The sequence below is a fragment of the Grus americana genome, chromosome 8 (genome assembly GCF_028858705.1).
Source record: "Grus americana isolate bGruAme1 chromosome 8, bGruAme1.mat, whole genome shotgun sequence".
Taxonomy (NCBI): Eukaryota; Metazoa; Chordata; class Aves; order Gruiformes; family Gruidae; genus Grus; species Grus americana.
Genome location: NC_072859.1, coordinates 19,801,003 through 19,813,303, shown reverse-complemented (window position 1 = coordinate 19,813,303; position 12,301 = coordinate 19,801,003). Strand labels below are relative to the sequence as shown.

The 12,301-nt window shown below is 38.1% G+C and overlaps 1 protein-coding gene across 1 annotated transcript in view; it reads right to left on the bottom strand.

Moving 5' to 3' along the window:
• The window catches only part of COL24A1 (collagen type XXIV alpha 1 chain), a 148,215-nt gene that overhangs the window by 18,000 nt on the left and 117,914 nt on the right, over positions 1–12,301 (bottom strand). Inside the window, exons 39-47 of the mRNA XM_054833635.1 lie at positions 12,140–12,247; positions 11,042–11,095; positions 10,244–10,297; positions 8,928–8,984; positions 7,147–7,200; positions 6,061–6,114; positions 5,901–5,954; positions 3,741–3,794; positions 2,056–2,163 (exon numbers count right to left, since the gene is read on the bottom strand). Of these exons, the coding sequence (XP_054689610.1) occupies positions 2,056–2,163; positions 3,741–3,794; positions 5,901–5,954; positions 6,061–6,114; positions 7,147–7,200; positions 8,928–8,984; positions 10,244–10,297; positions 11,042–11,095; positions 12,140–12,247 (597 nt within the window). The remainder of the gene's footprint in view (positions 1–2,055; positions 2,164–3,740; positions 3,795–5,900; positions 5,955–6,060; positions 6,115–7,146; positions 7,201–8,927; positions 8,985–10,243; positions 10,298–11,041; positions 11,096–12,139; positions 12,248–12,301) is intronic.

The window sequence follows — 12,301 nt, the reverse complement described above, 5'->3', positions numbered from 1 at the left end:
ACATTCAAGAGAATCAATTGCCTCTTCAGGCTTATGAAAGACATGTTCCCTATTAGCACCCTCCTAGCTAACCAGCTTAGGTATCAGTGATCTAGAAATAGTAAGCAATCTTCTGTCCACAGCAACTGTGCATTCAAGTATATATGGAAGCACTCATGGGCATACCAGTGACTGGTTTTACCTCCCACAAGGAATCATACAAAATAGTTTATGAGACCTAAAATTTTTCCCGGACCTGAAATTTTGCGTGTTCAGATGAATAGCCTTTAGCGTTGATCCCTATTTAATTCTTTTCTAACTGTATTTTGAAATATGCAGGAAGAGAGCACTAATCTTTGGTAATTATAGAAGATGACTCCTTGAGATGGTTCTTGGATGAGTGATGTGTGATGTCTGAGGATTCCAAGCTTACGATAAGGAGCTCCTTCTGATGAAAACAAGATGCTGAATTTATTTCACTACAAGTGGGCTGAAAATATGGTTGAGATTCACAGTATTCATTTTTTCAAGAAGGAACTCCACATCAAGAAACAAAATGAGACAACCTGCTCACAGAAACATTCAAAATTCAACATGCTTATCATACTGATAGTGTTAGTATGAGAGTGCACACTCTGTAGGGATTCATACACAATGACTTTACCACATGAAGAAAGATCAGCACACTTGTTATGAAAAATGTATGAGAACATCAGACTATAAACAAAAGCAACTATTTTAAATGAAAAAGTATGTTACTGAGTACATGGTGATAAGTCAATTTTGACATGTTAAAAACTACAAAATGGAAATTTTCTACCATCCAAATGAATGTTTCTGTGATGTCATTTAGTAGAAATATATATATATATCTTCTTTCTTATTTCATATGACATTTGGTTAAGCATTCATAGAAACAAAAGGGTTATACGAAAAAAGATTTTTATATTAAATGTGATTTTCAGGACTTTTGAATATGGTACTGTGGCTTATAGCCTGATGGACTGATAGACTCACATAGCAAAAGCTCTGTTCTTTTTATTCATTGAGGAAAAAATCAGTTACCAGCCTCTCTCTATTACAAACTGTAATGCTACTATATATTGTTAATATGGAGTAATGGTGTCTTCTTTAATATCAAAGATGACATTTTGAGTGGAAAGGCAAAAATGTAAGAATTCTTTGGGGTGATAGTCCTGAATCCAACTCCAAACAATTTTGAGTACTTGGAAGAGGTTCAGTAGGATATTATCTGAAACTGGAGAGGCTTGAATAGGGTACATCTGCCCCCTACGGGTAATTTGTTTAATTTTCTCTTTGTTCAATCAGATTGGAAATTTATACTCGTAACAGTGCCTCAGTTGGCACCTTGATTAATTCCTAACACCACATCTAACTTTGCATCCTTTTATAACAATTACTGGTCCATCTAACTAGAACTATTGAGAAATACCATACTTGAAATCAAAGTGATCAGACTTTCAACAATAGGAACAACTAAAGGAATTTTCTCCCTCCTCTCTGGAGTGAATAAGCCCAGAGCGGTGTCACTGCTCCCAGGAGCAGGTCAGCACCCTTGGCCGCAAGCAAAGAACAGACAGAAAACCTGTTTCCAAGAATGCTTCCAGGTACCTCGGATACCTAACACTCTTTTTCACTGTTTTTGGGCAAAGCTTCAGAATCACTTAGGTAGAGAGACATAGGTTACAAATTCAAAGACAATAAGGAAAATGTGGGATTATCTCAGAGCCTGAGAGGAAACAGTCTCTGTTGGGGTCTATGGCTCATATTCAGTAACAGAACTGTGAAGCCTCTCTGATTAAGAAAGCATTTTCACTTAGCTATAGTTGCTACTAACGTATGCTAACAAAATAGTTCTCAGAGCACACTTCCCTTACGCTAACTTTACATCCTGGCCAGAATATCAGGAGCAAAAGAGAAAGCAAACAAAAGAATTGGTCTAATTTTCAAGATGCTCAAGGAAATGAGAACGGTTCCTTCTGTTTAAATACCCTAACCTTAGAAAATTTGTAAAGCAAAATGACACAAAGAGAGGCAATGTGGAAAGCAACTTACTTTAGGGCCAGGCTTCCCCGCCAGCCCAGGCTTGCCAGGGTTCCCAGGTATGCCTTCTGGTCCAGGGTACCCGACTGCTCCTTTCTGCCCTGCTGGCCCTGGTTTTCCCTTGAAACAAATTCAAATCAAATATAGCACTGTTGGCTCTCTTCATCTTCACCATCGCAGAACTAGATTTCAGTCACACTATTTCCTAAACTCTACAAAATATCAGACCCAGTGACACAAATGAATATGCTCAGAGGGAGCTCTGAGTTAGGATGTTTGGTTTAAAATGCTACTGGCTCAACCTTAGACTTGCTGTGTTGTGGGATCTGAGCAACTTCAGCTGAAACCATGGGGATGACCCCTCTGTGTGCCAGGAAAATGACTGAGAGTGTTGATTCTTAAACTGAAGCAAGAAAACCTGATAAAGTCATCTATTTATCCCTGTAAAAAACCCAATCATATACCTTTTCAGCCTTCATTTTACCAGATACTCTGTATGGTACACTTGCAAATTTATGCTATTCAAATTTGAACATATCAAAAATACATACAAACTTCTAATAATGCAAGTTTGTGCTAACTGTTGCTATACTTGCATGAAAAAGCCTCATGTCACATCCACCCAAAGAACAATAATTTTTTTTTCCTTTACAATTTTTCCCTTTACACTAACATACACTATCTTGGAGTTCTGCAATTATCTTTGTATGAATGAGTTACTCAGAAATTTAAAATATGCTAACTACAACACATCTCACTTGAAAAAGTATAGTTAACAACAGAAGAAGCATGCCATCATAATCTTATTTCTAACTTCTGGTTGCTGAAGTATCTTGCACTTGGGACGTGCTTTGAAACTTCCTCAGGTTCTAGTTTTACTGTCTTCTCCTCCTGAGTTTTTCATATGTCTTGCCTTTCCCTCTTTTTCTTTGTCTGCTGAATGATACACTCTCTGTAGTCCTCCCAGAGGAAAGAGCTGAGTATTTACAAAAGACACGCAGTTCCTTGCCTTCACAAGGCTGCTCTTGCACTCTGCCCAGCAGGTACAAGCTCTGTGAAGCAGCTGCATTTCTCTGGTTACTGACAATGTTTTGATGTGAGGTAGTAAAAGTTATTTACAATATGTGCTTGTGTGGTACTATTTATTAGGGGATCAAAATAGTCTTGATGCATTTTGTTCTTGGATATGTTTACAGAACACCTACTGCTTCCTGCTCTTTCTTCTCCCTCAGGAAGAAAGAGATGCAAGTTAACTTCTCTACAGTAACTCAAGAAAGAACATTAAAAACTCCAGGCTTCTGTAGGCTGTAGCTGTTCAAAGAACTGATGGGAGCCAGGAGTGAACAGTAGTACAGCTCTGTGCAATATAATGTGATAACTTGCACATGGACTATAAGTGACATGCAAAAATGATCTAATTAAGTAACTTTAGAAGTGGGAAGGACCTTGTTGTTATATTAGCTGCATTTCACTTCCATGTGCTGAGTAACTGAGCATAATTCAGTACAATTTAACATAGTTTCAAAAATTAATCTTATTTTCATGGGGGTTCCTTTATACTTCCTGGATAATAAGAAGGTTCTCTAGAGTAGAGCATAAGACTTTCTGGTACCACTGGCATGACTCAATTTTGGGTTCTATTAGTTATTTGCTTTGGTTTATAACCTGAAGACAGACTGTAGAATTTTGTTACTTACAGGAATTCCAGGTTTGCCTGCCTGACCCGTTGCTCCTTTCTTCCCTGTGGGTCCCTAAAAGTTACAAATAGTTGTGAACTGACAAATGTCTTATACTCAAGACCCAAGAGCTGAGAATTGTTCCCCTCTACCACACATGTTCATACTGCCTGGCTTTGGACCAGATTATTTCCATTTCAGGAGACAGCAGAAAGTTTTTCAAGTAAAAGTGAATACATTTTTGGTAGAATTGTATATACTTTTCCCTTTCCTGAATCGGTATAGTGTAGTTTTCAGAACTTGTTCAACAATAGGCATAAAAAGTTTTTTGCTATGAATCTGGCAATTTCTCCTCTATCAGCCATGTCTCTGTGAGGAAGTATGCTTTTACAGCGCTTCCTGTACCTGTTAAAAATGGAAGTCCTGAAAAGTAGGCAATGTAGATACACTGATTGTATGTGGACGAGAATACTTGAAAACAATAGCGTCACATATAGGAACATTATTTTTATCTAAGATGTACACAAAAGATAAAATCTATGTAAAACCAGACTTTTTTTGTCTTGACTGATCTAGGAATGTGTAGTCTTAGAAAGCTGAGTGATACCAGAGAACATTCTCATAAGTGGTTCAGTGACACAGGAGGCCAAGCACCAAGGAAGAAAATCTCAGAATGGGTCAAAAGCATCTCAGAGAATTTTGCTTATAGGATATTCTTGACAGAATATAAAGATCTATGTAATGAATTTTATACTACCTCTAAAGGATAAAACCACTCAGCAAGGACAAGAATAACACTTATCAGCATAGATCAAGTAGAAAAAAACTTCCAAGATTTTCTGGATTAATTATTTTAAATACTGTTCGTAAAGCAAAAGTGATGCTAAACTACAATGCTGCAATGTTATATAACATGCAATAAAGTGAAAAAGCTACGGTCATTGTAAGTGTAAATGTTTTATAATTGATGTAAATATGATAAAATCAGCAAAAGTTTATTCTATTCCTTAATTTAATATCTTTTTATTAAGAAAGGCATAAAAAAGGTCCAGCAATCAGAACTAGAACATACATAGTCAAAGAACTTTATACTCTTTCCATTAACATTTCTGAATGCATATAAAGTAAACCCAGATGATTCAGCATTGCAGTTTATGGAATTGGCTTTGTAAGGCTTGCTATAGCAGCACCAGTCATGCCACTGGAGTTAAGACTGTATGAATGTTTTCACTATTAACGTTTGTAAACCTTTAGCCTCTTATGAGTTGCTCCAGGCTGGATATTGGTTCCATATTTGCAAATGGCAGTTTTAAGCTGAGGGACATTTGCAACACAAAGAAAACATTCTCCAAGGGAAAGCAGAGGAATGACTGATTTTATCCTGTGCTGTGAATAGTTTGTCAAAGGCAATATATCTAAGCACATGGCTAGACTACATGCTGACAATGTCTTCACATCGTGTTTCCTTTCTGTTGCTCCCTATTCCTAATCTACTACAGATTCTTGTATTTACCTAAAAAATTTTGAAACTAACAGAGTTGTGCTATTAAACTTCTCACACAAAATATCTCATTTAAGGTACTTAAAGAAATCTTTTAGCCTAAGTCTTTTTAAATCTCAAAGCCAATGAAATTCACCCCATGGGAGAATATAAAATACTTTTGGCAATATTCAATGCACCACCAAGACGAACTATTATTTCTAAAGGAAAAGATACAGTCTTTGATCTTTTTCATGACTTGCTCTGCCATTATTCCTGTATTATTCTGTAGCAAAGTCCTTATTTCCAGGTCTTTGAAAATTCAGTGCAGTGCACTACCAGGAGGCTTCATTTACAGATCGGAGCAGTGAAATTCTGGGTGTCTTCCAGAGCTAGTTTGCCACAAGGAATTCCATCAAAGGATATAATTGAATATCACTCAAATGTTTCCAAAAGAGCCTCTCATAATGCTTTATATCACTCCAAAGTAAAACCACTTAGCTATCAACTAATACATGTTTACTATCCCAGATCATTATGCAATTTTCCATTCTGTATTTTTATTGTCCCTGCAGGTATGAAAAGGAAACCCAAACACTGACTTTTAGCCCTATGTAACAGTTTTCCATGGATAGTCAGTGAACAGTAAAATCATACAAATTCCAATTAAGTGCAGTTTTGCTTTACTTTTTTCTACTTACTTCTGAACCTCTTTCTCCTCTTGGTCCTTGCTCTCCCAATTCACCTGGCTCTCCCTTTGGAAAGAACATATATTAAATAAATAAAAAGAATCATTTGAATGCAGATGAAAACGCATTTTCAACAGCCAGTAGAGAAATCTCACTTGTTTGAAACACTTACTGGAGGCCCCTGTTGTCCAATAGGTCCTCTAAGCCCTGGAAGACCTATATGACCCTGGGAAGCAGAAAATACAAGATATTGCAATACAGGTCAGTCAGGATGTCATGCTCAGTGAGCTATAGATTATCTTGTAAACCCCATCGTGGGAGGTGCTGGGTGGCCCCAGATTCACTGACGTAACCTAAATAAAGTATGCTCAGCTCTCCTGAGATCAGACCTTAGGGAGCTTTTCTTCTTTAAATTCTCTACCCCAAACTGCAAGTAGGAATTATATATTGTTTAAACATTTCTGCAGTTCCGTGAGCACAGATCATGTTCAGTTCATTGATTTATTACGATGTCTATCTGTATTATCTGCGTAACTTAAACAGGATATTCTGTGACAAGGACCATCTCTTTTGTATTTCAGGAAACAAACTGCATCAATGATTAGCATGAGTTACCATCCAATTTGTATATGCTGAAGGACTGAATACAACTCATGAATAATTATTAGGATTAGATTTACAGAGAAATAGTGCTTCATTCATTCAGTATTACAGAATCACAGAATTGGTTAGGTTGAAAGGGATCTCTAGAGATCATCTAGTGCAACCCCCACTTCTCAATCTGGGCCAGGTAGAAAAGGTTGTTCAGAACCATGTCCAGTCAGGTTTTGAGTATTTCCAAGGATGGAGACTCTACCACATCTCTGGGCAGCCTGTTCTGGTCCTCAGTTGTCTTCACAGTAAAAAAGGGTTTTCTTGTGTTCAAAAGGAATTTCATGTGTTTGTGGCCTTTGCCTCTTGTCCTGTCACTGGACACTACTGATACAAGTCTGGTTCCTTCATCTTCGTTCCCTCCCACCGGGTATTCATACACGGTAAGATCACTCAAGCCTGCTCTTCTCCAGCTCATGAGTCCCAGTTCTCTCAAGTTCACTTAATATGAAAGATACTCTAATTTGTTCTTAGAGCTCATCAGTGCAGTGAGGCACCAGCAAGTGCATCTCTGCACACTTGTGAGATAAGATGATACTTCTGCTACATTACTCTACATATATACTTAGCATGTCACGTTCAAAGAATAAAAAGCAAGAGGTATTACCTTGTAGCCCTCATCACCAGGTTCTCCTCTATCTCCACGTTCACCATTAGGACCCTAGAGAAAACCAGAGCAAAATATAACAGCTGAACTGAAGTAATGCTGTGAAGTTCAAAAAGAAAGCTGGGATTTCTCTCAAAACAGACTAACCAATGAGATGGAACTGAGGATTACAAATATTAAAGTTAGCTTGTCTAAAGGAATAAACATTTTTTCCTAAACAAAATGCATTGCAGTCAGACAGCAGCCACTGTCTAAAATATTTAGTAACTGAAGACTAGAAGCTAAAAGATAGATCTCACACGGGCATAAACAAAACAGGAGTATTGACCTCAGTAGAGCTTCTCCAGGTTTATACCCATATATATATACATGATATCTGAATTAAAAACCTCCATGAATAAATGAAGAGACTTTGTTTTCAAGACATACGTGGAAAACTCTCTTACGGTTTTTGTAAGACAACACATGAAAAATGGAGTTCTTTTCTGAAATTACTTGTACTCAGAATCTGTTTTAATTTTTAAGTCCGTGCTAATAAAAAGGCAATTTCAATCCCTCAGCATGCCTCACACATATGAGAGCTGCACAGGAGCAGAGAGAATGGCATGATTTTTGAGAGTCATGTGGTTCTTCTGGCTGCATTTGGACACCTCACTGGTTCTACTTTAAGGAAAGGCCCTTAATCCAATCCCACAAGAAATGGGATTTTTCCCTAGAATTTTAACTCTCATTGCAGCAAATGGACCAAATCTCAGTCAAAGGAAAAATGATGGGATAGGGAATCATGCCCATAGAAAACAAGAATGGCTAAGACTTTCCAAAAGATACCCAGCCTATCATTAGGTGAAATAATAAGGGACTGCCTTTTCCCCACCTGCCTTAAGTAAAGGCACCCAATGAAAAACTGGCCAGGCATCGCTAGCTGCAATGTCTCTTTACAGTTCACAGATTATTAAATGAGTCACTTCTAGTGCATACCCAACAATAGATACTATTATGCAACTGCTTGTATACTCTCCAAGGTTTCAGCAGCCTCACAGCCTGTTTCCTAGAGGGAATCCACAAGGTGGAAAGGCCCTGCTTGCAACATTTCAGCAGTCAGCATTACAGAGCCAGTTTGACTGCAACAGAATTGGCTGAAGTCTCTCCTCTGATGCATTTCCGTAATTAAGAACCTAGTCCAGACTCTGTCTTCAGTTACATCAGGGTCTTATAGTCCTGCCTTTTGAGGTGGTGAGGTATAAATATTAAGGTTAAGCTGAAGAGAAATAGGCTGTACAAAAATTACTTCTGGCACAATCAAAGCCTGAATGTGAAACACTTTAAATAAGATTTTGAGACGGCTTTTTTTTTTTTTTTACCTGTTTGTAATTGCTGCAGAGAGATACCCCACATACAAATTTAGTAAAAAAAAGGTTATAAAACACAGCACACTCTGAATCAGCTAAATTAGCTTTGCAGTGATAATGAAATAAGTCAAAACATATTTCTGGTTAGTACAGCAATTAGGTACAATGTAAAATTCTGTTCCAAAATGTGCTGGTCTAAACACAGACTAATGGCATTAGTGCAATTAAACACAGGGCACACACTCTTAAGCAGGAAAGAGCACGTGACTGCATTTTTCAGAGAGGGATTACCAATTAAAGGACCGTCATTCTACATTTTTGTACAAGGGGGTACTGACTCCCGAGACAGTGATACACAGCTTCAGAAAGAGCCTGCATTGTCTCTTGTCTTGAGAGGCACTAATATAATTTTTTTGAGAAAGAAAGACCTACTGGTTCACCTATGGGCCCAGGTGGTCCAAGAACTGTATTGTCTTCACCTGGGTAACCCTAAAACAAAGATAAGTATTACAAATATTAACTTGGAAATTCAACCTTGTCTACAATGCACACATGTTTGAATGTTAATAAACACCCAGAAATCATACTGTATACATGCTAGAAGTGAATGTGACACGATTTTAATACAGTGGAAATGGTAACTCCATTTTAACATGCACCTAAACATCCTAATTTAGGATTAAAAAACCCTATGTATTTGCTACATTCCTAAAGGCAACTATAAAAAAAAAAAGTGTTTGAAGAATGTCCATGTAATCTTTATTTAATGAAAAAAGGATAAACAGGATATTTGACAAGAGAAAAAAAGAAAGTTTCTTCCACTGTTTTGAGAAATGTATGTAAAATAGACAAATGAGTGTACAGAAGACTCCAACAATCAGCCTGAACTCTATTAAATTTTAAATATGAAACAACTGCCATCAAAACTAATAGACAAAAAATTATCAATTCCAGATGATATTTACCAATATTTAATGCAGAGGCTTACATTTTAAATATGATTAAAGGTTTCCAAATTGCATCAAAGTGCTTTTTCAGAAATGACCAAGCAAGCTAGACACCTAGCTCCCAACAATTTAGTTTTCGGTTATTGTTTCTGAAAATTATATCAGAACCTATTTATAACATCACCACTAATTGCCTATTAGCAGTATTCATTGCAAAACTAGCCTTAATGTAAGGATGTATTTCTCTGTCAGGTGCAACTCCAAACTAATCTTCATGAAGGGAATCCCTGTACCTGCTGGGGCCACAGACTTCAGCCAGCGAACAAATCTGTTTGCAGGATTTGAAGCTTAAAAGAACAACAGTGAACTTGACACTAAAATTCAGCACAGGGGCAGCATCCTACCTCTAACATTTTATATTAAGCATAGACCTTTGTCCATCTTAGTTGGCCTTTCAGCAAAATCTGTGAGTGTACTCACAGGTTTAAAGCTAAGTAAATACTTAGCTGGTTTCACACTGATTATTTCTATCACCAGTGCTATCTGATACAATAGAATGCGTTTCTTACAATGGATACCTTGTGTTTTAAAACTGGAAACGTTTCAACTGTAGAATTTGGACTCTGCATCTGAATGATCCATTTCCCTAGTTTTGCATTTCTTTTCATATTCTCTCACAATACTAATAAATATTGCAAACGGTGGCTTTTGCTGCATGCTGTGGAAAACAGTGAACATGCAGTAACATTTCCTCCCATTATAATCACTCAAACTGTAAGACAGAATAATCCATCTTCATACCTTTTCTCCTTTGGGTCCTGGGGACCCTGGGGACCCTGGAGGACCCTGGTGACCCTAAAGAAACAAACAAAACAAAAATTAGTTCCAAAACAAATAAAGAAATAATTCCAAACTTTTAGATGCTTGTTACTATTGTTTTTTTGCTGTTTGCTAATAATGCTAAATAATGATGTGGCACAAAATTAATGGGCCCAGGCAGAAAATGTATTATGTGTATGAAAAACCCTGTGCAGACTGGGAAACCAAAGGTTCTGGCAGGGTTTGATGCAGGTGAGGGAAGCCAGGCTGGTTCTCGCTTCAGGGTTAGGGCCACTGGTGAAAGCTTCTATTTGGAAAAGAGACATAGCAGTCTGGTCCGTAACAGCAGGACTCAATCCATCTATAATGATGATCATAATTATTTTTCAGTGAAAGTCACAATATCTTTATGTCCTTCAACATTCAATCAGCGTTTCGTTACTGAAAGGGAATCTGCCTTGCCAGACAAGTGGTGGTGTTTGTTGAACTGTCTTTATAATGAATAGTTGTAGTAGTTTTGTAGGAACTTTATTCACAAAGAGTGGGATGCATTGGACAAACAAGGGTTTCAAATCTGTGGTAAAAAAACCTGCTAGCCAATTCACAAAAACCCAGTCGTCGTTGCTTAAGACTAAAATTTCTGAGTAAGCAATCACAAATATATGTGAGTATCTGACAGTCCTAAAGATATTTGTGTATTCTAGATACTTGAAATTATTTAGAGTACCACAGACTTACCTTAGGGATGTGCGTGTACATGAATTCAGTAAAAAAACTCACCCCATAACCTGGAATTCCTGGCTCTCCTTCAGGTCCCATTCCTCCTAGATGTCCCTGTTAAATGCAACCATCAGTGACAGAAAAATGAGCTCCCTTGTAAAATGTTACAACACCACATCTTTATGAAGTTATCACTTGGAAAAATCTTCACATATTGAGATTTGAGAACCACAGACAATTTCCTTGTTAGGTCCAGCTTCATTTGGTAAAGAACACTGGGCTTTCCCCTGTTCTGTGGAAACAATGGGGAACATTTTCAGTCCTAACCTTGTAATCCCTGCACATAATTAAGATAAAAAGGATCTGAGCTTTCAGAGGTGCACAGAAACTCTGTTTATAAATGCTAAGTATGCCAAGAGAAGCTGAGGGTGGTCCTCACCTTAGGAAGCTGAGTTCAAGTCCTTCTCCTGAAAATATTGGCCATTAGATAGTTACTTTACTTTTGTACTTCGTGCGTTCAGGGTCACGATGCTGCATTCAGTGCCACAGGACTGGGCCCTGGAGCAGTGAGATGGGTGTGCTGCCTCACTACTGTGGAGGCTGCATGTGCCTGTGCATCTATCATATAGTGTGGAGCAAGCTTGGGGAGCGTGTGTTGAGAGGAGCTCATAAAATTAATGTAAATACCCTTAATTCAGATAACTTTGGATCAGGTTCCCATTCAATAGTACCAGCAGTCCTCACTAGAAATGCCATGGCTAAGGCTTATTTTCTGTAATAGAAAACCCCATGATTTCTGTTCTTGGAAACTGGGGAGGTTTAAGAAACAGCCACAGCTGTGAGGTTGCATGTGGATTGTGAGGCATGAGTAGTCCACGGCATGCCCTGCCATCCTGCTCCTCTGATTGTCAGATCAGGAACCTGATCAGAGCATGAGATGACTCCCTCCAGGGGAGATGCACAGGTCTTATTCTGATGCTGAAAGACCAGGGCATGCATCAGGATGCACAGACTGGGAAGAACACTACCTGCACCTCCAGCTCCCACAAAAAAATATTTATACATGCTACAGCTGTGACATGCCTCTTCCCGTGGAGAGATACAATTCTGCTAAACCAGAAATACGTGCGCTCTTAAATAAGCGTGTTTTGTACGAACCAAGGGACCTCGAGTTCCTCTTGCACCTTTGGGACCAATTTCTCCAGGTTGGCCAGTCTCACCAGCAGGTCCAATTTCTCCAGGAGGGCCAGGCTGCCCCTTTTCCCCCTGTTGGTGTTATTGTATTAAAAATAATAAGATTGATACTAAGTTTCAAAATGC